A 20,223-nucleotide genomic window follows, 5' to 3' on the forward strand; every position below is an offset into this window, starting at 1 on the left:
TCATGATTAAATTCAGGTTAAGCAATTTCAGCTAGAACACCATAGAGGTAATGTTCTGTTCTTCTCAGTGTATTATATCAGGAGGCATTTGCTGGCAATTTGTCCCATTGCTAGTGGTGATAATTTTGGTTACTTGGTTAGGGTAGGTATCTCCCAGGTTACTTTACTGAAAGTTACTACCTTTCCCTTTGCCCTTTAGTAACTATCTGGTAAGGATACTTTGAGACTATATAAATATTCTATTTCTCCTTCCTTTGTTCACTAATTTTTAACATCTAAAGATACTTTTTAACTGAAACAATTCCAGTAATGGATTTTAACAAGAGAGTGCCGTGGACAGATTCACCTTTTAGAAAGATTACTCTGAGATGTTTGGGTGTGAGAGAGCTGCAAGAACAGTGAGAAAGCTATTGCAATAGTTCATTTAAGAGATGATGGGGTCCTGATCTAAGGCAGTGAGAGGAGTAGAGAAGCTGGGAGAGACATTCTAGCTATATTTGGAATCAGAATGAGCAGGGTTCACATTTTGTGCTATAGATTTAAATGCTGTCAAAATTCTGAGGCAGGCAAAAAAAGAAATCACATTTTCTGTGGATTATCAAATATTTATATGACTTTGTGTTACTTCTCTAAGAACCAGAGTGGCTGGCTTTATTAAACATATTATGGATCTCATTAAATGACATTTCACAAAGTGTTGCTTCTCCTCCTGTTTCTCCTTCCTTTGGTCACTAATTTTTAACATCTAAAGATGCTTCTTAACTGAAACAATTCCAGCGATGGGTTTTACCTGGATGAGTCTTGGACCAAATTCACGTTGTTCAATCCAGAGCTGTTTCTAATCTCCAGTATAGATGTGCTCACCATTTGGTTATAGGATGTGCGCAAACCAGATGGTGTTCTCTGTAACCCAGAGGCTACTTCCGCTGGCCCTTTCCCTAAATTTCTGCCACTTGCTGGCCTAGCTAGTATCCTTCTCTCTCTCGGGTTCAGAATGAGTGCTCTCTGCCCTAACACAAAACCTTGAGCTGTAGGCTATGGTCCTATATGATTTGACAGTATCAAGGAAGCATTTCTTAATGGCTTTTCCAGAGAAAGAGAGAAAATAAGCAAGCCAGTAAAAGGAGAGAAGGGAAAGGGGGGAAGGCTCAGTTCTTACCTTAAGAAGTAGCATGCGGGAGATGTTTGTTTGAAGGTGGTGAACTTTTGCAGCATTGCTTTGCAAGGGAGCTGGAAAGAGCATTTCAGTTTTTCATGACTGGAAGTTTGAGTTTATAGAATTGCTTCAAAAGAACTTTGGACTTGGCCTAAGAATTCTGGGTTGTTCCTGACCCCAGCTCGGTGGCCTGCTTTGAGCCAGGAAGGAGGAGAAGGAGTTGAGGAGACGGAGTTCAGTTGTTTGCTCCAAAAGCTATGAAGGGTACACCCCTCTTCTATTCTGGAGTCCTGCTCAGTTTCTGAAAATGCCCTTGTGCCCTGTGAAACAACAGCCCTTTAAATATGTTGCGGCCGCTGCTGATGTGAGCTGATTAAACTGGCAGGCAGATGATGGAGGGAATGGTTACATGTCCCAGGCGGGAGGTCATGACAGTTGGATCTGTGGTTGACAGAGGAATTTCAACACGCATTCAAATCAGCTCCTAAGATAGATTGTTTAAGTTCCCCAGGCCTGCCTCGTGCCATCCTCGAATACACTTGACTCCTTCTGGCCCACAAGACTCACACTTCAGAGGTTTGGCTTGGTGTCCACAAATCAACTCAGGAAAGTGGTGACGAGCAGCGAAGCCCTCTTTGGGAGATACCACAGCATAGGAAAACAACATCAGATCAAGAATCAGGCAATCTGGGTGGGGACCCAGGGCTCCAGATGGTTTCTTTGTTTATTTTTCTTATTGGTTTAATTCCCTACCACAATTTTGCCATTTTCTTCTGGATGATTGTGATCTAAAGAAATAGCTAAGGAAGGCAAATTTTAATTAACATCTGGTTCATGGTCAAAACAATTGAAGTTTTCAGATCTTGTAAAATGATGGGTGCACAAAGTAGAGAAAAGGAGAAAAAGGGCAGGCATAGTTGTGACAGTGAGCTCTCTTTTCTAGTTCCCTATTCTATAAGCAGTGCTGAAGAATACAAAAATATATAGATAAAATTCTGTCTTTTTTCTTGTTCTTGCTTTTAAAAAAAAGTGTGCTTCTAAATGTCTGTGTACTTGCCTAAGAAAATATTTCTCAACCTCTCTGGAATATTTAGGGTTAATTAAAAATTATGAAAACATACCACAAACCTAGTGCATTCTTTATGCCTAGGATTTACATAAAAGGTTGACATGCTGTGGCTTGGAGACCCTAACTCCCTCTCCTCAACTTGCTGGTTTCAACCCTATGTATTTGGCTTCGAAGTCCTAATGCCACAAGGAATGCGGAACCGACAAGTCCACCCCATCTACAGCTAGAAGGACATCTTGATTAAATTAGTGTCAAGGGGGGTGGAGAGAGAGGCACAGTCTCACAAAGGGCGTTTTGAGGAGCCTTGTAGTGCCTGTGGAGAATGAATGTTCTCGTTAAATATGGCCATGACCTGCAGCTCCACACATGCTGGAGACACAGCTCAATTGTCCCCAGGAGTTGGGGGGGTGGGGGTGATTGCGGGGAGAGCCCAGCCAGCAGCCATGCTCTTCATCTCGAGTTGAGAAGACAGCCTGGCATGGAAAGGGAGGAATGCAGTAAGGCATGCTGTTGCTTTCTTTTTGCTATAACTACAGCAAGCAATTCTTTGATCATGGTCCTTGCTTTTGGAAGGGATTAAGAAGTGGTTTCCTTTCCCCTGGGTGTTCAAACCTTCTCTCTGCTCTTTGCTTCTCCTCTGGGTATTAAGAGGACTCCTGAAAGCACCCATTGTCTTCAGCCTCTTTCTACCCTCTTCTTTGGGGCTCCCCAAGAAGATTATTGCCTGAACCCTATAGGGCAAGAACGAGAAGCAGTGCCCACACTTGTCATTTGCCCATCATCCTCCTCTTATTCATCCTTAAGTCTGAAGACCAAAGTGAAGAACAGATGGACTGTTGAAGGCTTTCCCGGGACCGTGCGGGTCAGTGGGAAAGCAGTAACGCTTTCTAGCGGGGTAACCCCCTTGGCTTAGTTCCATCTGTACCATGGCCAGGGTGCTTCATGAGACATGCTTTTGCCATTTGCCCTTTGAACTGCCAGCCATCCAAATACAGCAAAGGGATTTAAAAGCTGATTAAGTTTTGGATTCCTTTCCTTTCACCAGAATATCCTTACAGCTTATTTTTATAGCTCTGCATATATGATTCTCTTTTGAACAGATGGAATCACAACTTTTCCAGCAGTATATACCTGAGGATTTAAAAAACGATAAATCAAGAATATTCTCTTGTATTATTCCTCTCTTTCTTGCTATGAAAATTTATGGCCTTTCTTCCCTCTCATCTTTATCCAATAATTATTGGGTACTTACGATATGCAAAGCATTGTACAAGATGAGGAGAATACCAATAAGACAAAATAGCACTGAACAGGAGTTTGTGAGTTCACATTCTGACTCCACCATTTAGTAGATGTTCCCGTGGGCAAATTGCTTGACCTGTCTAAGCTTTAGCATCTATAAGTACTAAGTGCTTTATGTGCAGCAAGTAGAGGGATGAAATCTGAGCTGTGTTTTTAGTGAATGAAAATGATTTCAGTATTTAATGATGAAAAAGAGAGGAGTTGGTGAGTGTGGAGAGGCAGTTGGAATGGAAGGACATTCCATATGGAAGGATCAGGCTTTGGGATGAAAGCACAGAAATGTGTGAGCACTCTTCAAAGGGTGGTGAGTGAAAGGTTTGGCTAAATCAGAGTGTGACGAGGAGAGTAGCTGAGACAAAGCTGAAAAGAGCCCTGAATGCCACACTAAGAGCACTAAGAGCTCTGAATGAACACACCTTACTCGGACACTGGGGAACCGTGGAAGGTTTATTCATAGGAAAATGTTACCATAGTGCTGCTGTCTCAAAAAGACTGGGCCTCTAATTCAGGGACAGGGTAATAAGGGCCTGCGATGTGGTAGCCGTGACAGGAGGAATGAAAAGGAGACAGATGTCAGATGTATCGTGAAGGAAAAATCAACAGCACGTGGCCATGTATTGGAGAGAGATTAATGATTACTTCTTTCCATTTTTATGCTAGTATCACTTAGGAAAGGCCAGTACGCTGTCATAGAATTTGAGATGGCTGGTAAAGCCGACATTCTCACATATGTTCTCAGGAACTAGATGCCCAAATCCTCCTCAGGCCCCAAATGGCCCCAATAGAATACTTTTGTATGTGTTCATTTTTCGAACTTCTTGTAGAATTCCTCCTTTTGGTGAACTTGGGGGTCACCAGAGGATCTCTGAGATTTGAATCTGGATTCTTAATAACTCAGCTAACTTCAAAGATGCCCTTTATTTGAGGTAAATTCAGTCTCCTCTTTCTCTTTCATGGACTGTGGTTTTTGAAAAGCCCCTAAGGAAGTAATGAGGAACCATATTTAAAACCTCAGGCTTGCTTTTCTCTTGTTTGACCAGAATGCTTTGGTTACCATGTCCTGGGAAATGAACAACTTGAAAACAAAAGTGTGGTAAGCCTTCACTATCACCAGTATCCATTCATTCTTTCATACAAAGCACATTTCAGTACTTATTAGGTAGCTGGAATTGCACTGGACCTGGTGAGAAATACAAATAAACATATAATAATCTGTGTTCAGAGTTTAAATTTAGAGATATGCTTCTGGAAATAGCAGCTTAGGTAACTCAGACCAACTCTTTTACTTCATTGGAGCTGCTTTCTCCCAAGAGGCATCTACCATTCTAGAAAAGAACACTGAGAGGTGAGAAGCTGAGCAGATCTTTTAATAGATTGGGCTAGTAGGATAAAAACTGGAATTTAAGACCAAGGAAGGGGCACCCTGGTAAAATTCCCCCAGGCTTTGAGACACCAAAGGGATATAACTTAGAAGTAAGAGTAAGGCAGAAATAGACTTCAGCAATCTCACAAGGATTAAAGCCTAGCTTCAAGTTATCTTAATCTCTAATTGAGTTAAGGTGATCTAGGATAGCTAGTGGCTAGGAGCAAATTTAAATCTTCTCTAGAGGAAGATAGTGTTATCCTAGGCCTAATATATCTCTCACTGTTTTTCATATATAATGTTTGGCACTCGATTATAAATAACTAGGCATATGAGGAAATAAGATCTGTGACCAAAAACTAGGAGAAACAACAGACTCACAGGAGATCCAGGTAATGGTGTTGTCAGACACAAACTTTAAATTAACTATGTTTAATATGTTTATGAAATTAAATGATAAGAACTGATAAGAACAAAACTAGAAATAATAAAGAATCAGCTCAAAATGAATCAAAGACATAAATGGCTAAACCTAAAAGACTCTTAGAAGAAAATATAGGTCTAAGTCATCTTCATGATCTTGAATTAGGCTATAGTTTCTTAGATATGACACCAAAGCACAGGCAACAAAAGAAAAAATAAATAAGTTGAATTTCATGAAAATCAAAAACTTCTGTGCTTTAAAGGACACTATCAAGAAAATGAAAAGACAATTTATAAAATGAGAAAAAATATTTTCAAATCATTTATCTAATAAGAGTCTAGTATCCAGAATAAATAAAGAACTCTTACAACTCAACAACAAAAAGACAAACAACCCAATTAAAAAATAGACAAAAGACTTGAATAGGCATTTCTCCAAAGAAAATATACAAATGACCAACAAGCACATGGAAAGTTGGCTTTATGCTCCTCTTATGGCCAACCCTGGCACCGGGGGTGTCAAGAAAATGCTCTCAGGCCAGGCTCATGCCCATAATCGCAGCACTTTGGGAAGCTAAGGTGGGAGGATCACTTGAGGCCAGGAGTTTGAGACCAGCCTGGGCAACACGGCAAGATCTTATCTCTACAAAATATTTTTTTAAAAATTAGCCAGGCATGGTGGTGTGCCTCAGCTACTTGGGAGGCTGAGGCAGGAACATCACTTGAGCTCAGGAGTTTGAGGCTTCAGTGAGCTATGACTGCCACCGCATTCCAGCCTGGGCAGCAGAGCAAGACCCTGTCTCTAGAAGAAAAAAGGAAAGTGCTCTTTACATAATTGAAACCTCAGGAGCCTCTTCCCTCGACAGTAGGAGTCTAAGACAACTCCAAGACTTCTAAAACTACACAGATCCCTCAATAAATTGGCTTTGCTGCTGAGTTCCTCTTTCTTTTAAAAGTATTTTATCAGCGATTTTCCCAGTGCCCCAGGCATTTCCTGTACGGGTGCTGCTGACTGTTTTACTTCCTACCAGGCTGCCCTCCTCTTGGTAGTCACACTGCCAACTTTCACATGAGCTCTATTAACTCCTGTTCTTCCAGCCTCCTGGCCCAGCCATCTGGGAGCCACACAGGCATTCTTCCCAACCCCCAGCTCCTAGAATTTCTTACTGGAGTAGGGCATGTGCTTTCAAGCACCTTATCATTCTGGCTCTTTTTTTCCCCTCTTCTCTCCCAGTTCCAAGCCACTGATTGCTTTTCCTCCTGAGTTCATTTTACAGCTGCTGAGAGATTTGAGCTCTCGTATTGTCTGTTTGCTTTTGTGTCTTTTGTCCCTTGTGTCCTAGTCTACTCAAGGGTGCCCACAGTCACCTAGATACCATTTCTATGCCTTTAGTGTCCTGCTTGGGAAATGGGTGATCGCTCATCTTCAGAATGACTTCAAGAAATGCTTTGGTGTGAGAGATCGGGGCCTGAAGACCTTACACCCCCACTCAAATCTCAGACTTGATTATCTCTTTCATTTTAAGGGATGTTGTTTTGAGCACATTTTCTTAGTATTAGGACAGATCATTCAAAGAGAGTAAAACAACCATGGAGGAACGTTCAGAATGTTATAGGACTATGCTGTCAGAGGTCCTAGGAGAGCAGAAGGCCTTTAGCCTCTTCCTGCCCCAACCCCCAACTCCCCTGTCCCAGCCCAGTGGTACTCAATGTTGTCTGGATTATGTGTTTCCCTGACAAGGGGCTTTGGTCAGTTGTAACAGAGCATAGTGAGCATTCACAGAGGGTAGAAGCTGAATCCATGTCAAGGAATGGATGTTTTCCCAGAGCCACTGGTATTACTTGTGGGTTATCAATCAAGTGTTACTGCTCACATATTCCAGAGCTCCTGGAAAAAGCCTTAAGGAAATGGCTTTCAGAAACAAGTACCCTAGAGAAGATCCTAGATTTTATTAAACCAGAACTTGATCATGGGTAGTCTTGGTATTCTGTGACCTAAGTAGTAGGGAGCTCCTACTTTTGGATGTTTAATTTATGACCCCAGTTGAATCATGTCCTAGTTGTACTGCTGAGGATCTTTTCTGTTTAACCTACCTGGAGGAATAGAAGGTAATTACATCCTCCTTAATTTCTTTCCACCACCCCCAGACCCACCATTTCCTCCTTTCTGCCAAATACTTTTTCCATCTTTATTTTGAGTTTTTGTTTTGTTTTGTTTTCTTTCCTCAGGAAAATTGCATTATCTCTTACAGAGTCATTGTTACTTTAGTTCTTACTAAAACTGGAGAGAAAAATAGATTGTGCAACAGCAGACATTAGGAAAAACGAAGAACCTTTTCCTCTGTGGGTTCATAGAGCTCCTCTTGGAGGAATCATGCCTGGGAAGTAGCTTCCAGAGGCCTTTGCAAGTCCACATGTCATTAACATATTTGAGAGTACATAAGGAGGCAGCATAGTACAGTGGAAAGAGTACTTAAGTGGGTGTTGAGAAGGCTGGGTTCTAATGTTAATATTAGCTAACATTTGTTGAACATACTAGGTGCTAGATTCTGTTTTAAACCCTTTACACAGATTATCTCATTATTATTGTTACCCTATTTTACAGATGTGGAAGCTGAGGCACAGAGTGGTTAAATAATTTACCCAAGGTCATATAATTGCAGAGTGGAAGCAGGATTCAAACCGTGCTTCAGAGCCTGCACATTTAACCTTCTTCTAATACTGCCTGTGGTCCATGATAGAATACTGAATAGCTGTGTGACTCTGGAAAAGTCATTTCAACTTTCTGGGCTCATCTCTGAAGTGTAACCAAAGGGAGTTCATGTGGGTAACCTCTGATGGAGTTTCCACTTTTAATAATCTATGTGAAGAAAATGCCACTATATTGTTTTCTTCTTGTCATTATGTGAAAGCATAGTGTTTAAGCGTGAACTAAACTTTGATTTAATTGATTCAATAGCTGATTATTTTATGGCTGTTGTGTACCAAGCGGTGAGCTGAGCACCACAGAGGATTCAGAAAGATGCTTCAAAAGTTATCATCTGTGTCTTCCATTAGTTTTAGATGGTTTCAAGTTTTAGTAGCTTTGGGATTTTTTTTTAGACTTAGTTTTTCAGATGATTAAACAGAAATCAAGTTGAGAAACCATTAATATTTCAGAAGTGAATCCTGAAACATGTATTGGACCTTAAATTATGTCGAGTTTCTGACATTTTCTTTTAATATATAACTTTGTCACTAGGAAAGCTTAACAATACCCATTAACTTCTGAGTGAAGGAGCTACCAGTAAGATTAGTTTTTATGGTGCTTGCAAGCTCAAGGGATTCTTTAAAAATGGAATGTGACCGCTTTGGGAGTCACTGATTCTGAAGCAATAGCATTATAACCTGAGATATCTATTACTAAGTTAGAAGGGCAAAATTAAAGAAAAAGAAGTTACTGTCTAATAGCTGGATTTTTTGAAATCTGTTTCTGGCAAGCTGGATTCAACATCTCACTTGCTCTGGAGTTAGGTTATAGTGTGGAAACCTCTTGGCTGAGATAGGAACAAAAATTGATCTTAAACTGAAAACTAACTTTAAGAAATTTCATTTCTAGTAATGCCTTTGAGATTGGAAGAATTGCATTCTGATGGGCTCAGACATCAGATTAATACCCATCTTTCTCAGCAGATTGTAAACTTTTAAGCTGTCTGTTTTGTATTCAAACCACAAGTGCCTGACACATAATAGAGGTTCTATAAATATTTGCTGATGGATTCTTTATTGCTCACTCCCTGAAATCCAGCCACTTCTCCCTTGCCAGGATCCAGTAATTGAATCTGCTTTGAAACATCCAATCGGCCACCTCAAGAGGGCAAGTTATTTAGCTCCTGTCTTGGTTGGTGGGCTCTTGCCCTTAAACTGCTATTTTCTTTATTAATTCCACAATGACAGTCTTTTGTATGTACCCAGTCTTTTTAAACCTGTGTATAGTGACTCATTAATGAGTTGTCAAATAAGTTTAGTGAATTAAGACAACATAAAAAAATAGGAAAGAGTAGGAAATATTACATGTACTACACATAAGTACTTTTATTGTAAGGACGCATATTATACTATGTTACAATAAAAAGTGTATTTTTTGAACATCCTGGTCTACCCATCTTCAGGAGGCAAAAGCACCTCTGGTGTCCCTCTTGTGGCAGCTCCTAGCCTACCTCTTTATGAAAGTCTTACAATTCAGTATATTTATATTTTATACATCCTTGGGCTCCCCAGAGTATAAGGTCCTAACTGGAGCTCAGCTTTTATTAGAGCCATCAACGTAGTATCCAAACCAATAAGTAAATGCTGGATAGAAATGAGCCTTGCTTGCATATATGCAAGTAGCATGGTTGAGGGGAAATCTGGAAGTCATTCCTGAGCTCTGACCTGCTGCATCATCACCCTCTGAACCCCTGCAACCTCAGCACCCAGCCTCACACTGAGCCACCTATTTTGGTAGACTGAACTAGGTGGGGAAGAGGCCAGACACATGCCCACCATCACCTAGCCTCGCCCGGCTGCCAAACAGCCACTCCTTTTAGCCCTGTCCTCCCCACCAAAAGCATTTCCGGCAAAATGCCAGCTCATGAAACTTGGCCTCTTTGAAGTGGTGAGCGAGTACCCCTGAAACCATCACCTTATGTCTGGTGGCATTTCTCCTGCTGCCAGAGCTTAATATAGGGTCCTATCCCTTTCCTCTGAAATCTGTAAAAGTAAATTTAATTTTAAACTGAAATTTTTTAACAGTTGATCTCTGAAGAATCTTTGGGGTGAGGAGGGGATGCTAGTGCTGGTAGAGGATATATGCGCCCTTGAAAATTAGATTCTTTTTTGGAAAACTGCTGACACAGGCTAATCAGCACAGAACTAAATGGCCCTACTGTTTCTACCTGCTGACAGGCTCAGTCTTGGGATGAGGCTGAAATTAGCTCTCATCGCACCACATGGCAGAGACATGACTTCCTCTCCCCTCCACCTCTTTCATGCAAATGGGGGGCAATTTGGGGCCGGTCAAATGATACAGCTTTGAAGTGTAGATAGCCAATAAACAACAGCCCCACCTCAATCCCAGCTTGGAAAGCACATTAGTGCTCATGTAAATAGAGAATGGGATAATAGGTAATTTCCCTGATGAGAACTGGTTGGAAAACCCTTTCATAATTGATGTTCTTTGGGAAATGTTAATAGGCAAGCCCATCCAGGCCCAGGAAATGTACAGATTTAAAGAGGACCGAAGGTGAATGACCAGCCTAGTGTCCCGGTAGCCCAGACCGTGTAGCCTCATGTTTCCATGCATTTCTGCTCCTGTATCCTTTCTGTGAGCAAGGGGACTTTGGAACATCACAGTCTTGAGGAGATGGTGCTGTGCATTTCAGTTCTGTTTCCATGGCTGTTATCTGTTGCAAAAGGAAGCTTCCCTACCCATTTTGTAAGCCCACAACTGGCAGGAGCTGTTGCAATCTCATTGTCGTCTGATCAGCCTCTCCTAGGCAGCAGGCAGAGTGAAGCATACTCTGGCCAAATGGTTGTGGTGAGTTTCAAAATAAAAGAGCCCAGCCTAAGCACACCATCTCACTTCCCATCCCACAGAACGAGCATTGTTAACTGTGCCACATCTCTATTCTAAATTTAGGCATCTTTTTTTTTTCCAGGCAAAGATTACTATGCAAACATTTAAGAGACAAACTTTGCCCAAAGTAATTTCCACCCCCCCCCCACTTCCATTTGGTTTCCTGCAATGTTTAGATGACTCATTCTCTTCCAAGAAATTTTAAAGAAAAGACATGCGGGCTGTATATTAGTGCACAAAGACTACTCTGTAAATTCTCTTTTTCTTCCCTGCCTAGAAACCTCTTGCTTTTTTATAGGGAGCGGAAAGGCTCTACAGTCTTCATTGTCATGTACTCAGCCTCATCAGGTTTTGTTGTTCCCGGGAATAAATGTCCCCCTTGTCTTTGGGTGGGGCCCCCTTGTGGCTTCCCAGCTAGGCCAGCCCCTCCGCAGTGGCGAGCACGGAAGCCCTTCCTGGGGCCATGCTTTCCACCAAGGGCACACAGTTACGGTTTCTGAAATAGAGCACGGGTTTGCCTTTTATCATCTGTGAAAGGAGAGACGCTGACAATCTCCTGCCTCTCGCCTTGTGTCAGAATTGTGCCTGATTGCTAGGGCCTTTATCGTACATTTTAAAAGGGTGAGCTACTTGTGTATTCCCAGCCCAGCCCTCAGCCAGAGGGAGCGGTAAGTTAGATTGCTTCAGCAGCCTGTTCAAATAAACAGGGATAATAGTTGAGGGGTCCTCCCAACTAATCAGTACATGAAAGGAAACATCTGCCTGGGCTTAATTGCTATTTTATTGGTTACACTTTCCCCCTTCTCCCCTTCTCCCCCCTTCGCCACTCTGGGACTAAGTTATTTAAGTCCTGGGTAAGCAACAGGGTGGAGGAATAGGAGCTTTCTCCTTTAACCTCTGCCATTTAAACATAAGGAAGTAGTAAGAGAAGAGGGGAGGCTGGTAGGGGGAGCTGGCCTGGAGGTGGGAGGGCAGGGCAGCGGGAAGTGATACTGTGGTCACTTCCTGACCTGGTTGCTGACTCTGGGCTGGCAGTGAGTCATTTTGCCTCACTTCACCTCCTTGGGCCTCTGCTGCTTCCGTGAAGCTCAGCTTTTCTCAATGGGAAGGAGAGGCCGGTATGTGAGAGCGTAGAGGCAGGGCATTCCCTCTCGTGGCTTCTCCCAGCAGCGGAGGTCATTGCAGGGGAGACGCCGGGAATGGTGGATTTAAGACTGGCAAGGTGCCCCCGAAGCCATCCATTTGTAGGGCATCTGGGTCGCTAAGGAGAACTTGCTCATTATCTTCTATGCTATGGTGTGTAGCAAACCAACTGTCACTGAAGGAGTAAAGTGGTGTTTGAAACTAATATGGACTCAGGAAGCCAGGCAAAAGACCTTGTAGGATCACAGAATGGCAAAAATTGGAAAATACCGTAGAGAGGTTTTAGCTGAAGGCTTTCATTTTATGGAAAGGAAAATAGAGGCCCAGAGAGATGAACCAGGTTGTCCAAAGTTATTTTCTTGGCAATGGAAGAGCTGGGAATAGAAGGAGACTCTTGCGGTTCCTAATTTAAGGCACCTTCCACCCCTTTCCCCACTACCAGGGGTAAAAATTCATGCTTGCTCATGACAGAGGTCACACATATGTTGTATTTAATAGTGAATATCTTAATAGACAAATAGTAAACCATAAAGGAAAAATGGAAATGACTGATAAACATGATTGACTAGAATCAAAGGACTGCAAATTACAATAGGATAGCACATCAAATTGTCAACACAAGAAAAAAGTGAAATAGCATTTTTACATGCTGCTGGTGGTATTTTAAATTGGTATAGTTTTTCTCAAGGGCAATTTAACAGTATAAATGGGTAGTCTTTGACCTAGCAATGTTACTTGTAGGAGAAAATAATGAAAGGTGTGTGCATAGATTATATACAAAGTAATTTAATACATCACATTTTTTATCACAGAAATTTGGAAACAAAGTAAATGTCCAAGAATAGGAGCTATGTCAATATATATTAAAATGCAATAAAGGAATAATACATGGGGAAATGCTCACAACATATTTGTGAATAAGTTACAAAACAGAGTTTATAATGCCATCCCAATTTTGTAAAAATAAATAATGAGAGAGATGATTAGAAAAATATATAACAAAGTCTAGAGTGGTGATTTCTTAGTGATAGAAATTAAGGGTTGTTCTTGTTTTCTGAGGTTTTCTACAGTTTCCTTATTTATTACAATAAACATATATTACATTTGTAATCAGAAAAAATATTTTTAAGGTAAAGATGTGTCTTGATAAAAAGCAAGATATTAATATATTTCTGACATGAAAGTCCTCTTCCTTTCTCTGCCTAGGAGCTAATCTATGGGGAAGTGGGGGGCAGTATTATTCCTTCTGTTTGGAGGGCATTTTTAGTATCTGACTTTTTAGTAGGAAAGAACTAGAAGGAGATTGAAGAAGATAAAACAAGGGCTTCCCCTCTCAATGACCCAATGTTGCCAATCAGTTTTATCCCCCTACTCTCTTGGGCTTGGCATGTAACACTCAGTATAGAAGGTGTGACAGTTTCCTTCCTGCTTCCTCATTCTTCTCTATTTTTTGCTGCTCTCTCTGTGCAGATGTCAGTCTTGGGTGGCAGCAGCAAAGAATCTGAGAGCTACTACTGCTCAGAATTAACCAGTTGGAGACCCCTTAACATATATTATCAGAATCAAGTAACATTAGCTAATCTCGCAAGTAGTCGATATTGAGGTACCACTGCCCTGGGCATTTGGGGTTGAAATAAAGCAAGCGAGAAATATAGTTCCTTTCTGCTTGGAGTTTCCTATTTAGTTAGGGACTTTGAAGTCCTTAAATGTTTATATTATTTTTCCTATCTCATCCTATTTCATATACATCTTAACTTTGCTTTGCAATCCTCTGGAATGCTTGACTTACAAGTATCTGAGCAAGTATGTTCCACCTAACAACAGTTGCTAGGTAGGATGTGGCTTTCAGGACTGCTCTTTGGGGACCAATAGAAAAATCAAAGGCTACAACCCTCCCTCCACATGATTGCCTTTGCTAGGCTACAGAAAGGGCACATTTCATTTTATTAAAACTCTTTGAGTAATCTGACCATAATTGGGTCTGATTGGAGTGGTTATCTGATTTGCTGGGTTAAATAATGGGCCTTAATTGAGTCTGGGTTATTTGTAGAGCTGATGCTGCCTTGTCTTTGTTGCCCCCTCCTTCCTCCTTCTGTTTCCCAATTAACCTTCATTCCTCTTTCCTTGCAGAGTAAAGAAGTCGGCCAGCAGCTCCAAGATGATTTGATGAAGGTCCTGAACGAGCTCTACTCGGTAAATCAGATGGGTTGCTTGGCTCTTTAACAAGCAGAGAGAAGCAGCATTTGGCAGCTTTCAGCCATAGTCACATCAGCAACAGAACTGAACTGAGGTTGAGGACAGTGCATGGTCCCCATTGGGGGTGACCCCACCCGTCTCTTATCTCACACTGTTATTTTCAAAACCGAATGAGCCAAAAAGTACTCTCTCAAAATAAGATCCCTCCTCAGCTGTGCAAGCTTGTCCTGGCTTCCTTTGGGGCATAATCACTATAGACCAGCCAAGGCCCAGGTCACCAGCACAGCTGACCCCATTAGTAGCAAACAAGGGACCCTGAACCTAATGGCAAGGGACCTAGCCTGCATTGCACTTGGAAAGTATTTATTGTTCAAGGTTTTGCATCAGATCTTGAATTAATCTACAGTCCTGAGACTAGAGCAGGTGCTCTAGGGGGAAGGACAGAGTCCTAAATGCCCCTAATATGAGGGATCAGTGTGCAGAGAGAACTTTGCACCAGCTTCCTGGAGTTTTATAAAGGCCAAACCTCAGTGAAGAAGCAGGCTGTGGGCTCGGAGAAGAGAACACAATCTGTTCTGAAATGACTGGCACTTTAGGCACATGATGCCTGTGGCTGATGTGTGTTAATTCATGCACTGAGAGGGGGTGGTGTTTGTTTCTCCCCCAGCCATGTTTCATTAATTATAATTAAAATAAACACACTCTCACGCACACGCACACCAAGGAAATTCCTGTTGTCATACAGGGAATACTTAAATTGCACAGCTAACACCTTTCAGGGACCCTTTTTCCATTTGCCTGTGCCAGTGCTCTGTGTCATTCTCCAGGGTTGCCCTATCCTGTTTGGAGGTGAAATTGATTCCCTGTGTTTCCTTGCTTACCTGCTGCCTTCCTTCCTTCCTTCCTCCCTCCCTCCCTCCCTTCTTTCCTTCCTTCCTTCCTTCCTTCCTTCCTTCCTTCCTTCCTTCCTTCCTTCCTTCCTTCCTTCCTTCCTTCCTTCTTTCAACTCAGAGAAAGAACAGGCACTGGTGACATGCATCACAAGCATTTGGGATCAGAGAATTCCATGTTCTTGATCCAGAAGCCTAGGTGTGGCCATTTTGTCATGGCAACTGTTAAGCGAGTAAATAGGGTAGAATCATATGACTTGTCTCCAGTGATGCTCAGTTTGTTTTGAATTTCTACTTGGTGACTCTTCTGCGCCAAAGCCAAGTAGCTAGATGGTACCCTTTGGTTCAGCTCCCAAGTTTTCACTTCTCTCAAATGAAGTTAAGGCTTTTTAAAAATAGAAACACATCAATGCAAACCATTTTCAGACTAGATGGGTTTCCTGAAACTTGTCTTTTTAATGCTTTACTTCTGCTTTTTATTTTCAGAGCATCTACTAGGCATCAAGAAGAGCTATTACTCCTTTCTGCTGGCAGAGAATTCCCTAAGATAGAAAATGACACATGTAGTCATTATATAAATCCCTTTATTTTCCTATAAGCATCTTGAGCCTCTGCTATTTGCAGCTGTTTCTAGGGAGGAGTAGGTTGGATAACCAGCAAACTTCAAACCATCTCAAATCCAGTGTGCCACTTCTGCAGTGTGACTCGAGGCAGCAGAGGAAGAATAGAATCTAAGGATCTGTTAGCTTTTACCCAGAGTCCTAGATCTTTTCATATGCAATGATTTAAAAAAAATAAATTAAAGTCTGTAAGCTGCGTTGGAGTGAGAAAGAATGAGGAGGGCCGTGCTGCTACTCCTGACTGCAGACTTCAGGCAGTTCGATATATCGGCCAGCTGCTTTGCCGGCCACTGTGGGAGGCCACACTCAAGGCAGAGCATAAAATCTTCCCACTGGTGTTCAAACTGAGAATTGCCTAAGTGTGGTGTCCCTGGCCATGAGGTGAATTGGTGCACACTCCTATAATCTGTCCAAGGCCTAAATTAAAATTTGATTTTTTTCCTCTAATGGGAAATGGGAAGCGAAAAAAGGAATAGAAGACACTAGAAAGTTCCAGAGAAGGCAGAAAAGTCTGGTGCAGTGATAAGCAGTGATTTTTCTCCCAAGGGGATATTTGGCAATACCTGCAGACATATTTGGTTGTCACAACTGGAGGAATGGGTGGTGCTACTGGCATCTAATGATTTAGAGGCCAGGGATGCTGCTAAAATCCTACAATGCACAGGACAGCCCCCCACAACAAAGAATTATCTGGCCCACAATGTCAAAAGACCAAGGTTGAGAGGCCCTGGTCTAGTGACTAGAGTCTCCTGAGTTAGGCAACCTAGATTCTACCCTGTCTTGACTACTAGCTATGTGAACTTGGCAGATACTTCAAGCCTCTGTGACCCTGGTGTCTCCATATACTCCACATACTGGTATCTCCATATCCTGGGGGCAGGATAAATGGGGGTTATACTTCCTGAAATAGCAGACTATAGTTAAGGGTCAAATGAGTTAGTAGATTCTGCAGGCCGTTAGAAAGTTCAGAGAATAGACATGTGAGTTGTTTCTCCTGGAGGGTGAGATAAACTTAGGACTGGCCTGAATAAGGCACCACGAGATTAGGGTGACTGTCCCAGTTTGCATAGAACTGAGGAGTTTCCTGAGACTTGAGCCTTTTCAGTGCTTAACCTGGGAAAATTCCTGGGTAAAACAGGATGCTTGGTTACCTTGCATAGGGTAGCGGTTTCATCAAGTAGGAAGCTGGAGCTACTGTATGCTGGCTTGGGAAGCCGCTTGCTGTATACACATTTCTGCAGGGGAGTCAGGAAGAGAATAAAGGAGAGCTTCTCATCAGGAGCTTTCCCCTTCCTTATTTGCTCACCAGGAAGGCAGGAAAGGGCCTCTCATTTTAGTGACTTTGTAGGTAATAGAATTATTTGGGACCCTGGGAAAAAGAAACAAAGATGTAAGAAATGCACCCTATTTTTCAGTGCTCTTCTTACCTCAAAACTACCTCTGATGCCCATGGATACTTCTTTTTGGCAGACTGATTACCCCAAAGGTTGGTAATTTAAGTACCTTTGAACTTGATGATCCAAGGGACAGGGCCCAGGTGTTCCCAAATAAAGATGCCTTTGGGAAGAGGTCCAGAATCCCACCATAAGTGGCCAGCTGCCCCTCTGCACCTTCCTCTTTTTCTGCCTGAAGGGCCTTTGATTTCCCTGACTTGGCATTCTGTGCCAGGGCCCGCTTCCCACAGCTGCTATTCGGAGAGCAGCCCCAGCGAGCATTCTTCTCCATGGGTTTTCCCCCCATGATGAGCTGGCTAGTTTGTGAGCTGTGGCATAAGTGGTTTTCATTTTCTGACTGATGCTCCAGGAATGCCTTTGAAGTCAGACCACACTGCTTCCCAAAGTACTCTGGGATTCTCTGCCTCAGTTGTACCTAGAGGCTGTGTCTGAAAAGGCCCAGCAAGCCCCCACAGGAAGGAGGAGTGTATCTGAAGCCATGTGGATTGGCTGAGTGTGAAGGGTCCAGAAAACCCTAGAGTTGAGAAGGAAAAAAGCGGGCTCGGGACACTCTGGAGCTGTTATATCCCAGAGGTCTTACGCTTCTGTACCCTCCCTAAATATATATTCCCTTGACTTGGTGCAGCAGCTGTTTGCTTGTGGAGCTACTTTAGACTGGAATTTAGCACCTGTTCCCTCGAAACAATGGCAGTTAATAATCTCCCAATTCTGCTTGCCTATTTGATCCTGGCACTAGGCAATACAGATGCAAAAAGAAGAGATGTCCCTAAACTCAAGATTTAGTTTTAATAAGGGGAGACAGAAAAGTAAAGCAGCAAGTAAAAAGTGAGGTGATAAGAACTCTTACACTACACGTCTACACAGAGGAGAGGCATGAAGTCAGGCTCCTCGGAGGAATACTTGAATTGAATCTTAATTGCCAAGAACTCTTTTATTGTTCTCTACTTGTTGCATCCAGCTCTTGTTTCATGATGCAATATCTTTTCATTTCTCATTTATCTCTCTAGGGCTACTATTGATGTATTGTTTTCAAAGTTTTCATCTCTCTGTATACTGTTTCCTCTGGATTGCTAGTTTTGGTCTTAGTCTTTGGCATTAGATATTTCCTTAAATGTGTGATAATCCTTAGCTGCCTGCTCACATTTTAAAGGGAGGCACTAAAAAGTTCTGTGTCAACTGTGGACTTTACTGTAGGGTGATCAGACTGTGTCCTTGGGGCAGCCCCAGCATCACTAGTTCTATGTCTTTTATCTTGGGTGTTCAGATTACTGAGAGAAGGCCTTTCTGATCTCCCACTTATGTCTGGGAGTGGAGTTGTGAAGAGGCCTGGAGCATCTTAACATTCGGTGTAGAATTTTCAGTTGATCCTCCTGTTTAAGTTCAGTACCCCTATCCCCAGCTGAGCCTGGTGTCCCCTAGTCCATGGACCCCCTAGTCTTCCACTGCAGTAGCGAAGAGGATCTGGGGGTCTCACTGTTCCCAGACTTTCAATAGTTCCTCTTGTTTTTAGCTCTACCTTCATCCCACTGCCACCAACTTCTCTTAGGGCTTCTGTGATATAAGTCTAGCTGCTTCTTAGCTCTCCCTACTTTTAGCTTAGGGTTCAGTAGGCCAGTTACTACTTGCCTACCTGCTTTTTGGCTTCTGCTTCCATTCTTTTTGTTTTCCTCAGTTTATACCTAAAAAGTAATAAAAACTTTTTTCTATTATTTTAGTGTGACTTGGAGAGGGGGCAGAGCTAAATGCATGAATTCAATATTGATTTTTTCAAAGTAAAGTAAATATTCTATGTAGAACTGAGAATTTAGACTTTTGATTTTTTTTCCCCTAGTTTGTATTTGCCTCACTATACATATTTCTCAAAGTCCTATCTTGACCTCCCCATTTCCTCAATTGTTTTGGCATCACTTATTCAAGCTTCAGCCTCTGGGTACCTCAGTTTTCCCTGGAGTTGGAGGACACTAGCAATGTTTCTCCCTTATTTTCCCAGAGATGAGATTTCAGTGTCATTAAGTCATTTGAGGCAGCCACTTTGATTATAAAACCACCATTGCGTATGTGACGTATTTCCCAGCTGTGGAGAAGAAAAGAAAACACAAAAGAAGAAGTGGTTCTTACCCTCAGGAATTTAGTTTCTTAGGCTAGGTGGTGTTTTACTCTCTTTTGACAAAAGAGGTTTTTATGTTTTTTAGGGGAAAGGAACAATATAAGTTGCTGATTTTTATTACTTCATTTGTTGTCTTGTTGGCAGTATTCTTTGAGCTCTTTTTTGTCTCTTATGTTCATTCATAGCGTTTCCTCTATCATGCACTTTCATGAAATAGAAAATCACTTTTTTAAGAAAATCATTTATTGTTTTGACTGTTCATTTCAGTTTTTGAATCCCTTGGTCAGAGTCACGTGAAAAAAGAGAAAAAAGGATCATCTGTCCCATCTACCCTAATTCAGCAAGGATAGCAGGTGCCTCTTTCCCATGTCTTAGTCAACCTGGGAAGCTGGAGGTCTACTTGAATTACTTAGAAAGGCTTCTGAATGCTATTGGTTGTTAAAAATATTGTTTCTCCTGCATAGAGAATATGCAGAGTATAATCAGGCTAGATCTTAGGGGAAATGGCGTCAGGTTCAGAACAAGGTGAAGCTGATTTAAAATATTATGCATCCAAATGAGACATAATTCAGACTCAAATGTACTTTGATTTTGTTAGTATCCCAATATTCTTTATTTCTTTCTTCACCTCCAGCTAATCCTAAGGGTTATGAATATACCTGCAAAGTGCCCCAAACCCAGGTTTTCTCAACCTCAGCACCACTGACATTTTAGGCCAGACAATTCTTTGTTGTGGGGGGCTGTTCTGTGCATAGGGTGTTTAGCAGCATCCCTGGCCTGTGCCCACTAGATGCCAATAGTAGCCCAAAAGTTGTGACAATCAAAAATATGTATATATATTGCCAAATGTCCTCTGGGGGCCAAAATAGCCCCCCGTTGAGACACTGCTCTAACTCAGGTTCAT

The 20,223-nt window shown here is 42.0% G+C and overlaps 1 protein-coding gene across 8 annotated transcripts in view; it reads left to right on the forward strand.

The window, feature by feature from the left end:
* Window positions 1–20,223, forward strand: part of SRGAP2 (SLIT-ROBO Rho GTPase activating protein 2) — a 218,242-nt gene that overhangs the window by 136,999 nt on the left and 61,020 nt on the right. For all 8 annotated transcript variants that reach the window (XM_045536572.1, XM_045536574.1, XM_045536573.1 and 5 more), the window contains exon 5: window positions 14,183–14,245. In XM_045536572.1, the coding sequence (XP_045392528.1) occupies window positions 14,183–14,245 (63 nt within the window). The remainder of the gene's footprint in view (window positions 1–14,182; window positions 14,246–20,223) is intronic.

This window comes from Lemur catta, chromosome 23, assembly GCF_020740605.2.
Source record: "Lemur catta isolate mLemCat1 chromosome 23, mLemCat1.pri, whole genome shotgun sequence".
NCBI lineage: Eukaryota > Metazoa > Chordata > Mammalia > Primates > Lemuridae > Lemur > Lemur catta.